Source organism: Camelus ferus, chromosome 9, assembly GCF_009834535.1.
Source record: "Camelus ferus isolate YT-003-E chromosome 9, BCGSAC_Cfer_1.0, whole genome shotgun sequence".
NCBI lineage: Eukaryota > Metazoa > Chordata > Mammalia > Artiodactyla > Camelidae > Camelus > Camelus ferus.
Genome location: NC_045704.1, coordinates 60,642,091 through 60,660,003, shown reverse-complemented (window position 1 = coordinate 60,660,003; position 17,913 = coordinate 60,642,091). Strand labels below are relative to the sequence as shown.

At 47.5% G+C, this 17,913-nt stretch overlaps 1 protein-coding gene and 1 long non-coding RNA gene across 3 annotated transcripts in view; one reads left to right on the top strand and one right to left on the bottom strand.

Annotated features, from left to right (window-relative positions):
- Positions 1-17,913, top strand: part of MAB21L3 (mab-21 like 3) — a 265,078-nt gene that overhangs the window by 53,743 nt on the left and 193,422 nt on the right. The window contains exons 5-7 of one of the 2 annotated variants that reach the window (XM_032486969.1): positions 310-488; positions 956-1,150; positions 5,726-7,388. In XM_032486969.1, the coding sequence (XP_032342860.1) occupies positions 310-488; positions 956-1,150; positions 5,726-5,959 (608 nt within the window). In that variant the 3' untranslated portion in view covers positions 5,960-7,388. Of the gene's footprint in view, positions 1-309; positions 489-955; positions 1,151-5,725; positions 8,200-17,913 lie in introns of those variants that run through there. The other variant, XM_032486968.1, reaches the window with a different exon arrangement.
- LOC106730762 lies at positions 5,907-17,782 on the bottom strand. The gene is made up of 4 exons (XR_001367231.2): positions 17,236-17,782; positions 16,803-16,975; positions 6,810-6,878; positions 5,907-6,039 (listed from the first exon to the last, which is right to left on the bottom strand). It is a non-coding gene; the product is annotated as an uncharacterized LOC106730762 (long non-coding RNA).

Sequence of the window (17,913 nt, the reverse complement as noted above, 5' to 3'; positions counted from 1 at the left end):
CAATTCCCAGTACCTCCACTGAAAAAAGTAAAAAATAAAATACATTTTTAAATAATAATAATTTTTTTTAAAAAGAAAGAAACCCCTACCAACAGTGAGATTTTCCAGCAAGGCTTCTATTAGTATTTACTTGGCTAATTGTCTAGTGTTGACATAAACACACCGCCCTTGGTGAGATACTGAAATTGTGAAAGTTGCCCCACCAGTTACAAGGAGCCAGTTGGAGCCACAGCTCCCAAATTCCTTCTTTGAAGGCTGGGACTGAGCCCAGTTTTGTCTTCTCACTGTCCGTCTGTCATTTCCCACCAGGTAAGGTCAGCATGCTGACGGACAGCACTGTGGTTCGCGTTGCCGTGGAAACATCCTCAGGTCAGGTGGAAGTAGAGCTGACCCCCTCAGTGGAGATCCCCACCGCCTGGTCCAAGAAAGCCCAGTGGCCTTCGTGTCTGAAGCGCTGGCCTGCCCCAGAGAGAGTGCAGTGCATCAAGGTATCAGCGTGCAGGGCCCCGGCCCACCAGAGACGCTCTCAGCCTAACCAGCCACGGCACCGCTGGCTGCCAGCCAGCTCCGGAAGGAAACTGGGACTTCACTAGGTCCCCAGAACCTGCAGTGGCCCCCAAGAACCTGTTATAAATGCAGATTCCCGGGCCCTGCTCTGGACCTCCTGAATGAGACTCGGTGGGCAGGGCCCAGCAATCTGTGTTCTCACACGCCCTCCAGGGGACTCTGGGGCAGGCTCAAGTGGAAGAAGCACTGCCCAAGAGAAAGTGGACACAGCCTCCCCAGTTAATTGCCCACGTGCCGGGGCTGGCCCTGAGGCTCCCTCCGTGTCCCCACGTGGGATGGGCTGCCCGCCCGGCAGCAGGTCCCCGACTCTAGTGGACTGCTTCGGAGATGGCTTTCTCCTCGGCCAGCATCATCCTTCTCATTTCCCACTGTTTTTCTCTTCCCCCAGTCATTTGGGTTTAGCTTGTTGGCCTGTTCAAACTATCACTGGCAGCTGAGCTTCCTGCGGGCCGAGCAGGTGCTGCTGGAGCAGCTGGATGAGGACGGGGGCTGCCGCAGGAAGTGCTTTCAGGCCCTGCGGCAGATGAAGGAAGACGTCTGGTGTCCCGGGAAGAGGCCTGTTCTCACGTCCCACCACCTGCAGGTGAGTGTGTGGCCGCAGTCCAGGCGGCCAGGGCTACTGGGGCTGGCCGGGTCCCTCTGCATCCTGCATAGGGTGGCCAGAGCCCCTTGGAGCAGGGGGCTGTGTGTGACAAATAGGAGGGGGCACTGGCGTCTGCATTTGCCATCTCACAAATGATCACTCCTCATGGAGGTACACAGCCCTGCCCGGCTGTGGGTGTCCACAGCACCTCTGCCCAGGGTCACTGTCCTCCGCCTCTTCCCTCTCCCCTTCCAGTTCCCCTCTTCCCTTTTTTCCTTTCTGTCTCTCCTTCTCTCTCCACCCCACCCCACTCCCCTCCCCTCCTCCTTTTATTTCACTCAACCATCAGCAAACCAACACAAGTGCCCGCTATGCTGCTGAGGTTCAGAAGTGAATTACAGTACATGGTGTCTTCCCTGAGAAATCTATAGTCTGGTGAGTTGCTGGAACCTCAGCTGGATCCACATTTACCCTCATGGTATGACTCACTCAGGCCCCACCTGAGCCCAAGTGCAGCCACTTAAGACACACACTCTGTGCAGAGGAGGAAACCAGGAAATGTTGGGCAGAAACATGGCGGCAAACCTCAACTTCCCAGTTGCAGATCATCAGGCGACGGTTTTCCCTTGCTCCGCCTCCCCCTGCCCCAGACCCAACATTATACAGCCACGAATGCAGTCACTCACTCGCTCAGCCAGTGTTTACTGAGATCTCCGTGGGCCCGTCGCCTGCCCCCGGCACCTGCTCCGTGCCGTGCACCTGGAGGTACAAGGTGAACAAACGCAGACATGCTTCCTGCTCTCGTGGAGCTTGTGGTCCAGCGGGGGAGACAGGCTTGGTCAGACAGTCCTGCAGGTGTGCATGGAATTGTGCCACGTGGGGAACGCTGGGGAGGAGCGTTGCTCTTTGCAGGCTCAGGGCAGCAGAACCTCACCCGGACTAGGGGATCAGGGGCTCCCCCTTTGACCACACTCTCAACTCCTCTTTCTCAAATTTCCAACAACACATGGTGAGCTGGACACTCACGCAACACCGAGTGCAGCTCACTGGGGTTGGGAGGTAGCAGACTCTTGCAGACTGCACCCCCAGAGCTAGCATCCTTCAAGAGCTTCAGCCCTTCTCCCTGACCTTCCGCACAGGGGAGAGCAGGTCCCTGGGGCGTGGGGCACCTTCCTTTCACGCTCCTCCCTGTGCCTCATCTCATTCAACTATTTCCCAGCCCTGTGTTCCTCTTTCAGCTCGAAGGCAAGCTATTTAAGGGCAATCAGCGCCCTTCTTATCTCTCCCTGTGCTTTGTATGTAGTAGTTGCTCAGTAAATATTTACTAATCCTACGAATGAGTGACTTCACATTTTATTCCAGTTTTCCCTCTACAAAATTGCTAGCATTTGCTCTGTTTTCTTATCTTCTCTGATAACCTCTTCTCCCTGACCTGCCCAAGAATCTATCAACGTCTCATGCTGGGGCCTCTCTTTTCTGTTTCATTATTCTCAGTGTGAATGCACACACCCTAAAAACACACCCCTGTTCTCCTGGATTGAAGGCACGTACTTTCTGAAGATAGTTTAATACATTTGGGGGATTTAGCTTGCTTCTTGCCTGCCTTTCTGCAGGCCACCCTAGGCAGAGTCAGAGCTGGGAGGGAACCTCTTCTGTCTCATATCAAAACTCGTACTCTTAACCGTTGAGTTCGTTGCTCCGCAATTAAGATGGATAGAAACGCTTTCAGTAGCATGGGTGTTTTCGGCAAGGTTGAATAGGGCCACCACGGGCCTCGCAGCCCTTGACTGCTCTCAAAACTGCATTCCATCCAGGATTTACTTGTATTCCTGTGGCTCCTAAATCATTTGGAGGATTTCAAGGCAACTCCTTCAAGGTTCTCTGTTTCAGTCTTCCCTAATCCACCCACATGGCAGAATAAAACTGTGCATTCTCAAGAATGGGCATTTTAAAAGGGGGTTATCTGTTGAGAGACAGAAAAAGCACTGGCTGCCTTTTCCACTAGTCTTCCACTGCTGGTCCAAGGGCAGAATTCTCCCACATGTTGGGACTGGGATGGACGTGGCTGATGGCAGTGTGGTGGTAGGCAACATTCTGGATGAAGCTTGAGCGCTCAGATCCTCGCCAAGGCTTTGATCTAGGCTTTAAAACAGCACCAGGAAGGATGTGCCAGTCGTGGTCCCCTCACTTTAAGGCTGAGCCTCTCCTGTAAGGTCTTCACCTCCTTCCCAAAAAGGCTCCTCCCTCAAAGCGACTGCAGGTGAAGTAAGAACTTACCTTTCATTGGCTCATATATTCTTAAACCCACTCAAAGGCAAACCTGTAAGAGGCTTGCTTATAATAGGCTTAACTGATTGTTTGCTTAGGGAGATAAAAGCTTAACTACAAGAGGAATTAAAACATGTTTTTATATCTAGGTTATCTTGACTAGCAGGAAATTATCTCCAGCTCATTTACTCAAAACAATAAAATCTAAGTCAAAACACATTCAGTATCCTGCTGTGAACCTAAAACTGCTCTTTTACTTTTTAGTAAAGACTATATTTTTAAAATACGCGACGTCTAAACCCAAACATTAATTATTTCACTGAGTCAGTCAGCGTTTGTTGACTGCCTCCCACGGGCCAGTCCCTCTGTTCGAAGTTAGTGACATCACAGGGAATAAAACAGGCAGTCCCCTGCTCACGTGGAGCCCACCGGATAGTAGGGGATGGCACAACCACGTGGGAAAATGACTGCTGCTGTTGTCACTGCTGCTTATGAGAAGGATGTGACAAAGGGAGTGTTAAAGGGTGTCATCGGGAGCTCTGCTCTGATGGATGAGTTTCCTGGACAGGTCGGGGGAGGAAGTACGCTCTGTACAGAAGAAGTAAGATGCGAAGGGTCCTGGGATGGAAGACAACATGAAACGAGGCCAGTATGGCCAGAAGGAGAGAATGAGGGACAACCTAGGGCAAAGTGAGGCTGGCAAGGAAGGGAGGGACCAGACCTTGTAAACCAAGCCATGCTCAGGATTGTGTTTTTAATTAACAAACACCAGGAAGTATTTTAGACAAGAAGAAACATAGGAAGATTGATATTTCAGAAAGATCACTTCGGCTGTAGTGTGGATGGCGAGATAGGATGGCGACATCATGGGGCAGAGTGAGTGGATGGCTGGGGCAGAGGTCCAGGTGAGACGGCATGGAAGAGGGTGATGATGTCGGCCCTGAGAAGAAGTGGGTGGATTTGAGAAATACGTTGGCAGGAGGATTGGCAGGACTTGATCAGAGGTGGTGAGGGAAGGGGATGACTCCTAGGTTTGTGTCTTGCACAAGGAGCTGGAAAGGCAACTCTGGAAGCACACCAGGTGTGTGGGGGAGGGCCACGAGTTCAGTTTGGACATGTTGACTGAGATAACTTTCAGAGTGCCGAGAGAGAGCAGGTAAGGGGCTCAGAGGAGAAGTGAGAACTAGAGGGAGGAAAGGGCAGGTCATCTATATTTGGTGGGGATTAAATCCTCCTTTGTGGAAAGAAGATAAGTAAGAGGAGACGAGGGCGTGCAACTGAGCCCCCAAAACTCCAACACCAGGGCAGGTGAAGGAGGGTGAGCAAGCCAAGGAGTAGCTGTACTGCTCAGAGAAACCCAGAGAGTATGATGGCTTGGAAGCCCAGTGGAGGATGGCTTAAGAGGGAGAGTGCGGAGGAGAGAACCACATTCTGCTGAAAGGTCAGGTAGGGTGGAGCCTGGAAGAGGCCTGTTGGATTTAGCAACAGGAGGATCATTGGACCTTAAAGAGAGCAGCTTTTGAGGACTGATGGGGTGGATTAAGGCAGGGAATCGGAGGAAAGGAAATGATGACATTATTGAGATGATCCTTTGTAGAAACCTGGATTTGCAGAGAGGTGAGAGTGCACCTCTGGATTTGCAGGAGGGAGGCATGAGATTGCAGGGGCAGGAAAACTTGAACAGATATAAAAGCCAGTGAGAAGGGGAGGGTATAGCTCATGTGGTAAAGCACATGTTTAGCATGCACAAGGTCCTGGATTCAATCCCCAGTACCTCCTCTAAAAACAAATGAGTAAACCTAATTACTTCCTGCCCCCTCAAAATAATAATAATAATATAATAATAATAATAATAATTTTAAAAAACCAGTGAGAAAGAGGGAAATCAATCATTTACTGGAATAAATAAATCCTGGAAGAGGAGAGCCCAGCCCTGCAGAGGGATTTGCCCCTGCTAAGAGGGTGCAGAGAGGAAGATGCTGATGAAGGCAGGATGCTGGTTCATGGGCACGCGGGTTTCCGGCAAAGCATCTGCAGGGGATGGGAAATTGAATATTTAAGGAGAGTGGTGATCATTGGAGATGCCCGTGAAGAGAGAATAAAGTACCAAAGAGGCGTAGGAGACCCGCAGGATGAGGCTGAGGGCCCACCTGAGGTTGGGCATCGTGAATCCATGGCAGAACCAGCTTGCCATGGGCGGTCCTGCCTCCTGCTTCTGAGGCCACGTGAGTTGAGTCACGTTCCTGAAGACACTCTCCTCAGTCGCCCCAAAGGATCGATGTCTGACACCACCTCTTCCTTCCACAGACAGTGCTCTTCTGGACTTGCGAGAAGTATCCCGACCCGAAGGACTGGCGGGTCTTCAGCAAAGCGTTCCTGCGCCTGGTGAGGAAGCTGCACAAGTGCGTGAGCCAGCACTTCCTGAAGCACTACTTCGTGCGCAAGGGCAACCTCCTGCAGTACGCCAGCCCGGCCAAGCTGGACGCCGTGGCCCAGAAGCTGGCCTCCTTCCTGAAGGACCCCCGGATCAGCCTGCCTTGAGGCTGCCCTCCCTGCCTGGGAGGCTCGTGGATACAGCATTCGGGCTTGACCTCACTCTCTGTGGATCCGAGGCCAGCATCCTGCCCAGGAAAGAAACAAGGGACGGCAGAAGAAATTACATCAACCCGTAGCACTTCGGGGGGTGGTGGGGAGGACTGTGCTCCAAGACGTCTGGCCCAGGCCTCCCTGGAGCCAAGCAAGCATTTCTGGCCCCACGAGCTACCTCTCTTGGGCGGCCCTCACCAAGCCTCCCCAGGCTGTAGATTGTGAACTGATGACAGTTCTGAATGTATTTTCCCTTGCTCAGGCTCTGATTGTCTGATGGGGAGGATGTAGACCAGAACCCCTGAAGGCTAGGCATCACGCCTGCTGTCCAGGAATGGTTCTCTAGCCCACTGACCATGGGCTCGTTATTTTTCCATTTGTAAAATGGGATTGTTAATGTGCCGCCCTCAGAGCAGGGCTATGAGCCTCCAGGACTGCACTGCCGCCCTTTCAAGGGGAAGGCGCTGGATCTACACAGATGTCCATTGGTTTAGTGGCCGGTGTTTGCATCATCAGTACCTTCGCCACTGGCTCGGTGATTACGTCTGAGGGGTTAACATGCCTGTGTTGCCCCTGGGGCCCTCCAGTCGTAAACGGGGGTTCAGGCTTGTGGCCCTGCTTCCCGGGTGTTCTCTAAGAAGGGAGGAATGGTTCTGATGAGGTGTCAGTCAATGGTGAAATTGCAGCGACCCCCATGACTGCCCTTCCTTGCTTCCCATGCCGTGGGCCAGGGATGGGACTGCCTTCTGTTTATGGAATGAACTGGGTACTGTGATCTGCACGGAGTGACTTTGGTGTTGCTCACCTCTCAGTTCCTTCCTGTGCTCACTTCCTTCGTTCACTCATTCACTGATACATGTGTGCTCTTCAGGCCCTGGGGATGCAGCAAAGAGCAAGATGGACAAGGACTTACCCAAGGTGGATGATGCCTCATGGTAGAGACAGGAAATGAACAGCAGACCAATACACATGATTGTTACAAACTGTAGCACGTGCTCGAGCAGAGTATTGGAATAGAGCCACAGAGAGATCCCTGAAGGATGAAAAGGCAAACAGCTGAAAGGGAAGGAAAGGGGGCCGAGGGCAGACTTGGAGGGGCCGGCATGAGTCAGGTCACTTGGCCTTGTAAAGCTGGTGAGGAATTTGTATTTTACTCTGAAATCAAAGATGTGACGTTTGACCTCATCAGAGGCAGAAGGGTGCTATGATTTGATGTGCATTTTAAATGCCCGTTCTAGCAACTGTGTAAAGGGGGTCTGGGGACCCATGCGAGGATGGGGACACTGACGGCCCTTGAGCCCACCTGTTCTGAATTTCGCTGCGGTCCTCAAGGCCGCACATCCTGTGAAGCACGTTGACCAGGAGCTGCGGGAGTTCTCAAGAGGTCAGTGGTTTCTTCTGGCACTTATTTATGCTTCTCCCTAATTACTTAGAACATTTTCCCCAGACATATAATTTCTAAAGGCATGAACTGCTGATTTTTTTTAAGTCACATTTGAAAATGAAAACAATTATTTTTACAAAAATGTTGTCAGCAAGTGGTGGGGTCTTTGGACTACCACCTAGGAAATCATGGTTTTAAAAAGTTGAACAAACCTACAGTAAGTTTGTAATTTTTGAAAGCATGAAATGATGAGCAAACCAGTATTTTGTTGGGTCGTCAAAACCTGCATTCAATTTCTCATGTTCCTAGATCTTGGGAAATACAATTTTTGAGAAGGCGGCAGGTGTGTTTTTTTAATGATGAAACCACTGGAAGCAAGTTTTAAAACAGCTGCACAGGCACAGAATGAGACAAAGTGAAAGCTGACTGCCTGTACCGTTGGTTTGAAATGTGTGTATGTGTATGGAAGGGAGTGGGACTGATAAACTCCACAGTCTGATTCCAGGAGATTCTTGCCTCGTTTCCCTATAGATTTGTGTTTTTTGAAGGGAAGTAGGGCTTTTGGCAGATTCCTGGGCATTCCTAAAGCTGGCCAGCAGAGGGCAGCAGGGGACTGCATATGAAAAGAGCCAGGTTCCCACCCATAATCCCCAGAGCCCAGCAGGTGTCACCCTCTCCAGCCCATAAGTTGCATCTGGCTTCTAAAAGGGGATCAGGGACAGGATTTCAACTGATGCTAAATTGTTGGCCTTTCCTGCCATTTTGGCCAAAATTACAGTCTTTCTGATTAAAGCTCAGATTTAAAAAGGGAGTCTATGAGAGGATAGTCCATCTATTCTGTTTCCGGGACTGACTGCACAGCTCTGAAAAGTCTGATAATATTACTCCTTTATTTGGGTCAGCTTTTTTTTTTTTTTTTTTAATTCTCCAAAAGCCCTTTCCATTCATTTCCACTCTTCTAGACCCAGGACTGTGTTTTAGTGGAATGATGGGCATTCAGATGCTGAGACTGATCTGCTTGTATTTGCATCCCAGCTCTGACAAGGTAACTGCGTGCCCTTGGCCGGTTGTTCAACCTGAGTCTCCATTTCTTTATGGGCATTGTTATGGGCTGAATTGTGTCCCACTCCACCCCCTACCCCCGCCCCCAAATTCAGGTGTTGAACCTGGAGCCCCCAGTACCTCAGAATGCGACTGTATTTGGAGCTGGGGCATTTAAAGGGGCAATTAAGTTAAAATGAGGCCGGAGGATAGAGTCCTAATCCAGCAGGGCTGATGTTTAGAAGGGGAAGAGACGCCATGAGCAGGCGTGCAGAGGAACAAAGGCCGCCTGCAAACCAAGACAAGGACTCAGGGGAAACCAGCATTGCCAGCACCTCGGCCTTGGGCTTCCAGCCTCCAGAACCGTGAGAAAGTCATTTTCTGTCGTTTGGGTCATGCCGTCTGTGGCACCTTGTTATGGTGAGCCTGGGAAGCTAGTGGCTTCTAAGCGATTCTATACCTCACCACTTTGATGGGGGAGACGGACAGAATACTGGATGTAAAAGGCTCTTCATTTACACCTGGCACTCAGTAGCCGTTGAATACACGTTCAGCGTTTTAGAAGTCTGCTCCTCACGTCCACTGGTCCACCCCTGCCATTTCCGCCAACTACCCCTACTGCACAGATAAATCTCTCGTAAAGGAATTGGAAACCATCACAAGGAAAACCTGCGCAAAATTCCACCAGCTATTCCACAAACCCATCTTTTCCTTTGTCTCTCTTGCTGCAATAGGGGAAGCATCTCTCCTGATTTTTCCATGTGCGATGGACTGGTGCCTCCCAGGCGCTCCGGCCGTCTTACCACGTGTTTCCTATAGCATCCTCCACAGCTTCCCCCTCCACCACGTGCCTCTCTCTCCCCTTTCTCTCTCCGGCTTCCCGAGTTACTACATACATCCTTATCTCCTCACACTTCTTTTATTGTAAAAAGTCTCATACATGTGAGAGTCTACACTGTTTCAAGAATTATAATAAAACAAATACCAATATACTCACTATCTGGGTGAAAAAACAGAATTCTCCTAGGTGCCCCTTCCATTCCCTCGCCCCCTCCCTCCCTGGCATAGATAATCATGATGCCAAATGTTCTGAGTCATCCTGCTGTTTTTCTGTAGTGCTACCACCTGCCGTGTCTCACTGAACCTCAGCCTCCAGCAATCGTGAGGTGCATCAGTATTTCATGTCTAAGAAAGAAAAAGCGCTGTTAAGGCTGATGACAACACACAACTGCTTATAAGATGCATCCTTATTTTAGAGAGATTAAAAGGTGAACAAGTGTATTTTAGAATCAACAAAATAATGACCTGCATCCATCCTGATGTCTTTTTCATTTTGTCTGGTTTTAAGTTTTATGTAAACGGAGCCAGACTGAATGAAGCCTTCTGTGATTTGCTTCTTATGTCCACAGTGTGCTTGTGAGACTCTCCCCTGGGCGGCTGTGGTGTGTTCCTTTTAGCTGCTTTACACTATTCCAGTGTAAGATTATGCCAGTTTATATATTTATGTTACTGCAGTTGTTGGGCATTTGGGTTGTTTCTAGCTTCAGTGTTCTGAACTGTTTTTATGCATTTTTTTACGCATGTCTTCTGATGCACTCAGGTCTTTTAAGGGCCTACACATAACAGTGAAGTTTCAAGGAATAAATGTATGTTTAAATGTATGAGATAATGTCATCATATTTTCTGAAGGGATAACAGTGATCTAAATTCTTCCTTTTACTGTTAGTGAATTCTCAGTGGCTTTCTCGATTATAATGGAGCACATTTTGTGTCAGGTTTAAGAAACTTTTCCTATTTTGTTCTCTAAAGTTTTACAGTCACACCTTCCACCAGAGTTAGGAAGTGCCCTCTATTTTTTCTATTCTATTCCACTTCAAGCATAAATTATTCTTGAAAGTTTGGTAAAACTGATCTAAGAAGCCAGGTGGGTCTTGTGTTTTCTTTCACAGAAGATCTTAAGCTATTCATTTATTTTCTTTTAGGGATAAAGGATATTCAGGTTTTCAATTTCTTCTTGAACTGGTGGTGTCAATTTGTATTCTACTAGAAATGTATCTGTGTAATCTAAGCTTTCAAATTTATTGACCAAATTGTTCATAATATTTTATTATTATCTATTTTAAATGCATGCGTCCGTGCACATCTTTCTTGATAATCAGAGACTCATCAAAGAAGATTAGTTTTGTTGATCCTATCCATTGCAGACTTGCTTTCTGTTTCATTAATTTCTGCTCATCTCTCTCTGTCCCCCTATTTTCCTTAGCTTTATTCTGATGTTCTTTCTATAACTTCCTAAATTAGTGCTTAGCTCAGAAATCCTCAGCTTTTCTTCTTTTCTAACTACTTAAACGTCCTGGTCATACCACGTCAGTGGAATTTTACAAGGGTTTTGGTATATTTCACAAGTTTTCATCTTCTTTCAATTCTGTTTATTTTCCAATTTCTACCATGACTTCCTCTTTGACTCATGAGGTGCTTAGAAGTTTTTAAAAAGTCTTGTTTTTGTATATTTCATATATATTTCATATATTTCATATTTATTGGGTTTCCTGGTTATGCTTTTGTTACTGATTTCTAGCTAAATTGCCTCGTTAAAAAAAAAGTGGTCTGAAAGTCCTCAGTCCTTTGATACCCCTTGAGGCCAGCTTTTTAACCTAGCATTTCTGCACTGTTCTATGTGCATACAAAGAAGGTATGCAAGTTTAGATGCAACGTTCAAGAAATGTCAGTTAGATCTCACACTGCTCAAATTTTCCATGAAACACAGATTTCCTTTTGACTGCATTTTCCACCATTTACTGAGAGAGTTGTTTTAAAATCTCCCATTATGAATGTGGATTTTTCCATTTCTCCTTATCATTCTGTCAAACTTTTACTTGGTATATTTTGAGATGATATTGTTAGGGACATACAGGTTTAGAATTTTTATGTCTTTCTATTTAAAGATGCTATCATTATAAGGTGACCTGTTTAAAAACTCTTGTACACATTTTGCCTAAACATTGATTTTTGTCTGGTGTTAATACAGGGACACCACTTTGTGCTGGTTACCTCTTGCCTAGCATATCTTTTTCCATCCTTTACCTTTCAGTCTATCTGTGTCTCCATGTGGTTGATAAGAGTCTCTTGTAAACAACCGATTTTCTAAAAAATCCCATCTGACAGTTGAGGGCTTCACTTCTAATGCGTAGTCCATTTACATCTGTTCTGATGAATAATGCATTTGGATTTATTTGCTTAGCTCTTGTTATACACTTTCTACTTGACCCATTTCTTCCTCTGCCTTCCTTTTACCCTCTAAAAAAGTAATTTTTTTTCTTTTTCTTTTTTTCATCCTTTTTCCCCCTTACTAGTTTGGAAGGCTCATATCCCATCTCTGTCCTTTTAATAGTTGCCAAGGCTATTTGTACATATAGACTAAATTCTAGAGTTAAAAGTCAACAACACCTTTACCCTCCTTTCTAGCAAGATAGGCTTGGCTCCTGCTGGGCCCCCTCCCATGGTACCTACTGCTGTAACCCAGGATTTTGGTTCTAGCCTGTCTGCCATCCCCCCACCCCCCACAGACAAACACATATATAAATGGGTATTTTATTAATATTTTATAAATAATATTTTATAAGTATATATTATAGATATTTGTTTTAAGTGTTACATTATAATTTTATAATATTATATAAATATTCTATTTTGTAAATAATAATTATTCTTTTCTTATTTTACTTATATACCTGCCACTCTGTTTACTCGCCATTTCTTCTGAATCTCAAACTTCCAGGCGGGGGGTCATTTAGCTTCCGCCTGGACTGCATGCTCCAGCATGTCCTGTAATGAGAGGACTCAAGGGTCAGCTCTCTGTCTTTATTTGTCCAAAATTGTCCTCATTCACCTTCATTCTCGAGAGTTCCTCTGGGTGTTCAGTTTTAGGTTCCCACCGTTTTTCTCAGCAGGTTGAAGATATTTTCCACTCTCGTCTGGCTTCATGGTTGCTGTTTACAAGTCAGTCTTTGTCAGGCTGTTGTAGACAATTTGTGTTTCTTTGTGGAGTGGCTGCCTTCTCTCCCCCGCTGCTTTTCATTTCTTCTCTGCCCTCTCCCCGTCCTCCTTCCCCTCCTCCTTCTCCTTCCTCCTCTTCTTTTCTCTCTCTCTCCCCTCTCCCCTCCCGTCTCTCTTTTTCTTTGGATTTGTTAGGCTTCCTAAATCCAAGGAATTATCTCCAGTATTTTGGAAAAATTATCAGCATTTAACACTGAATGTTGCCTCTTTCCCATTCTCTCCCTGTTCCATTCTAGAAGGAAATGCAATTTCAAGGTAGAGTGTATCATGCTACCCTCTGGCCTTTTAACTTTTATAATTGGCATATCTTTATCACTCCGAATGGCATTCTCAATCATTTCTTTGGCTCTGTCTGCTAGTTGAATAATTCTCTCTTCAGCTGCATCTTCTCTAGTGTTTAATCCATCCACTGAGTCATACATTTTTAGTGTTATGGTCCTCATTTTCAGTATTTGGTTATTTCTCACACCTGCCTGTTTTTATTCTTTAAAGTCTCTTATTCCTGCTCATGTTGTTAAGCCTCTCTTCTTGTTTAAGCTAACTAAACATAATTATTTTATACTCTCCATCTGAAATGCAAATATCCAAAATCTTTGGTTGTTTTTGCTGTCTATTTTTTTTTGTTTGTTTATTTTCTACTGATTGTCAGTCATAGAGCTTGTTTCCTTGTATGTTTTGTAAATTTTTAAGGTGAACTATTCATTTTTGCTTGAAACTTTGTCCGTGAGAATTTTTTGAGGTCTGGATTGAAGTTGTTTGAGGTACCTAGAAAGGATGTTCTTTACATTCTGCTGGTTATCTGAGAGTATTGCCAAACCAAAACCATTTAAATTAAATTTAAATGCTTGAGATTTTTCAAGCCAACAGACAGATGAATTCGGACAGAAAATCTGAGGCTGGGGGGAGGACATAGCTCAAGTGGTAGAGCGCATGCTTCACATGCAGGAGGTCCTGGGTTCAAGCCCCAGAATCCCCATTAAAATAAATAATTAAATAAGTAAACCTACTGCCCCCCCCCAAACCACTAAAACTGAAAAAAGGAAACATTTGAGGCTTGCTTATGGTTGCAAATCCTGGGAGGATTGTTTTCCCTCCACCCAGAGCCAAGGTCAAGCCAAGCTAATTGCCTTCTTCATGGCAGATTTATTCCTATTCACTTTTATTCTGAGGATATAGCCTTCTGAGCTCCAGATGTATGCAGGAGAATACCGCTAGGCTTTGCTCCGTGGTATTATTTCATGATCATGATCTCATCCATCCCCTAGACTTGCACAGCAGCCAGTGGAAGGCCTGGGGCTCCAGGAGGCAGCATACCCTTAGGTAAAAGCGATCTTTGTTCACTCATCCGCCAGGGTTCCTAGTTCAACTTCATTATTGGAGTCTGTGGATTTATTGCTTTCATTCTATCTCAGGGAACCATTGATAAAGCTTTTAAAATACAAACATTTAACCCAGCATTTGAGCTTAGTTAGGAGGGTCATCGGAACACCTAATCTGCTGTACAACTAGCTATAGAGCCCAGCCCAAGCCAGCTGGAAACTTCCTTCAAACATCAGCTCAGTTGAGGCTCCTGCCCAGCCCTACACGCCAAATCCAGGGCCACTTCTCTGTCCTCATCTTGCGCAGCTTCCGCCCAGTCTACCTCTCCTCCTGTCCCACCTTCTCTAGCTTCCTGTGCCGCCTCTCTCTTGCTTCTTGCTGTGCTCCTTCCTCGTCTCCCTTCTGGCTCCTTCTCTGCCCACCCCTAAATGCTACCATTCCTCCCTCGAGGCCTCAGCCCTGGGCCCTCTTCTCTTCAGACTCTACACATGCAGCCTAAGCCATTTTACCCACTGCTGTGGCTCCAGATCCCACCTACAATCCCAGGATGTCCCAGTGCATAGCTCCAGCCAGGCCGTCCCTGGGAACTGCAGTTCATCCCTGCGGAACACCTCCAGCTGACGTTCCACAGGCCGTTCCAACCTAACAAGTGTCGCCCCTGCCCCCAGAGTCACGTAATCCTTATCGAAAACGCCTCAAGCTCATACTCTGCTTTTCCAGGTCAGTCCTCAGCTCCCAGCCCTGCAGTCACATCTGGTCTCACTCACACTAACACCCAACGGCCCTGGATGAGCCGGAGCCCCCTCCTCTCTAAATCTATCTTCCCCTCCCTTTCCCCTTTCTCGCACTCATCTCCAGTCACACTGCTTCCTTCCTTGTCCTTCCTAGAACACTCTAAGCATGGCTCCACCTGAGGAACGTTATACTCACTTCCCTCTGTCTGGAGACCTTCCCTAATGTCTTTGTATAAAATGGTATCCCTGGTCCCCATCCCCTCCTCACCCAGTCCTGACATGTTCCACACTCCTTCTCTGCTTTATTTCTCTCCATATCAGTTGACACCACCTGGATACTCTATTTAACTATCTATCTGTCTGTCTGTCTATCTGTCTGTCTGCCTATCTATCTATCTATCTATCTATCTATCTCCACCAGAGTGAAAGCTCCATAAGGAAGGGACTTTTACTTACATTTTCAAGGTTGTATCTTTACAACCCCAGGCACATAGTAAATGCCCAATAAATAATAAAAACATTTGCAAAACTTTTTCAAAAGTTGACCATTCAAGTCTCAAGTTTCTTGGACTTTGACTATGCATTAGGGTCTTTCTTTCTTACTTTCTTTCTTTCTTTCTTTCTTTCTTTCTTTCTTTCTTCCCTTAAAAGCATTCGAATCACAGAATTTTCTAGCTTGAAGAGATAGTAGAGGTCTTTACCTTTAGAGTAAAGGACACTGAGGTTCAGACAGGTTGAATGACTGTTGGGGTGCAAATCACAAACTTTGAGGTAGTTTGTAATTGAAAGTCTAAAATGCTTTTCCTTTCAGAAATCCTTGAAGTTTCTCAAATACAAACCTAAGAAATGTAAGAAATGAAGTCTAAATCAGACTGTGGCCAGGCATACTTTTTTGGTGATTCTATCTGTGCCCTCTGCTCTGACTCAGTGCGCTCACCCTCCACCCTGTTTCCTTTTTCCTGGTGTCAGGACATCAGCGTGGGTGGGACCCCTTATGGGAGATGGGGACTTGTTTTTGTTTCTTCCCTGTCTCTCTCTCCCTTTCTCTCCCCAAAAAAGAATTAGAAGAATCCTGTCACTTCTTTTCTCTGAATTTGAAGTGTATTGGTGGGTTTAAAAGACATGGGATTGTGGAAGAATTAAGAGAAAGAACCCTAATGGCCACAGAAAGATCCTGAGTATCTCGTGGGCATCTCCTTCGCTTTACAGCTGAGAAGGCAGAGGCCAAAAGAGATGAGGGAAAATGATTTGCTCAAATGTATTATGCCCCAAACTGAACTCCCGATTTCCCCTCTCAAACCTGCCCTCACCTCCATAAATGGAATCATGATTCAACCATTCGCTTCAGCCAGAAACCCCGAAGTTGTTCTTCAGCCCCTCCTTCCATCACCCAACACTTTCAATCCACCAACAGACCGTCTTAGCTCTGCCTTCTAAATATAACCCAAGGATGAGTCCCCACACCCTCCAAGTTGTCCCCACCCCAGGCCAAGTCATCCTTTGCTCCTTTCCAGACTCTGCAGGGATTTCCTAATTGGCCTCCTTGTACCCACTCTCACCACCCCACCTGATCCCACCAGTCTTCCCCACACAAGAGCTGGAGTGGTCTTTCTCACATGCACATCAAATCATGTGTTTCCCCTGCTCCAATCCTTCCAACAGCTTCCCACCACTCTTAGAAAACACCTGAAGCTCCCTTCCATGGCTCACAAGACCCTCATGGTCTGCTTCCCCCTCTCTCTGCCCTCGCCCGCTACTATTCTCCTTCACTCCACGCCAGGGACAGGGACTCTGGCTCCCTAGTTTTGTTTCAAACACACCAAGTTCATTCCTGCCCCAGGGCCTTTGTACCTGTTGGCCCCTCTGCTCAGAAATCCGTTGCGCCATGTGTTGACACAGCCCACTCCTCCCTGGCCAGTCTAACACAGTTAGCACCCCATTGCTCTGCCCTTGTCTTGCTTTACGTTCCCCGTAGTGGGTTGCCTGGTCCCCTGTTAGGATGTAAGCTCCGTGCCGACCGAGAGTTGCCTTGCTCACTGCTGTATCTCCCGCATCCAGAGTGATGCTGGTGAACGGCAAATGTTCAATGCGTATCTGTTAAATGGATGGAAGAATGAATGATTTTGCTCCCTGACAGGCATCTGCTTCGTGGCAGGGCCTGGATCTGAACCCAGGTCTTCTGACTCTCAGGCCAGGCTCGTTCCCCTACAAAGTAACATTTTGAGAGGTTGAAGAATCATATCTATAGAGAAAGAGAAATTACCTCTGGCTCCAGAAGCTTTTTTTCCAGGAAGGGCCTGGCTCCTCTCACAGTGCAGGGCACAGCGCGGTGCAGCGGCGCTGGGGTGGCTCACTCATGCTGCAGAGGGGCCGCAGGGCACCTCAGCCTCCCGCTGCTGCCAGTGGGGGTACGGCCACCGCATATTCGTTGCAGTGCTGTTGGCCGAACACAGCTAGCTCAGCTGTGATCCAACACATGAGTTTTGTAGACTGTGAGCAGCACACACACATGCACACGGACACGCACACACACACTTTGCATTTAAACAAAGCATGTCAGAAAGGAGCTCAGGTTTTCACCCTCCCTTCCTGCCAAGCCTGGGGACAAACAGTAGTGGGCTTGGCAGAAAGTCTCTGAGTCTAGACCCTTCGTTTCCGCCCATTCAGCCAGCTTTATTTTTGGCTGTTTGACTTACTTTTGTGAGCTTGTATCTTCTGTGTTCAGAGTTGGGAACCTATGAGTCTCCAGTCAGGACCCTCCCCTTGAACACCGGTACAAAAGACCAGGTCAGAGTGCTCCAGGGAAAGAGACTGTCGTTGTAAATAGCAAAACGCCTGGACAAACCAACGCAGAACTCGTGCTGATCAGGTGAAATGGCACAGAGCGGTGTTAGGGTATTAGGTCCAGCACTCAACACACTGCGTGCTCGCTAGAGAGTGCCCCAACGTGTCCTTTCAGACCTGGGAGACCAGCCCAGCAAGCCAGGCTGCCCTGGGGGAGGAAGGCACCGCTTGCGACATTTGGGGGTGGGGGCTGGGGTCACAGGGAGCTGAGCTCGGGCTCCCGCGCCTCTTCCCGTCCTCACAGCCGCGCAGGCGGGCCCCTCCTCTGCTCTTCCTCTTCCTCTTCCCTCTCCTCTCCTCGGCCCACGTGGTGAGATGCGAGGGGCATCACGAACACTCCCTGCCCTTGACTCTCTCTGTCCAGGGGCTGCCATTAGTTGACTGGTGCCCTTGGTGACCAGGACCCGGGCTCTTAAAGGAGTGATAAAGAGCAAGAGAAGGGGGAAGCGGGCGCACTGCGGTTCAGCGCAGGAGTCCAGGGAAAGCCCTCCGCGGGCTGGGCGCGGAGGGGATGAAAAGGACCGGATCTG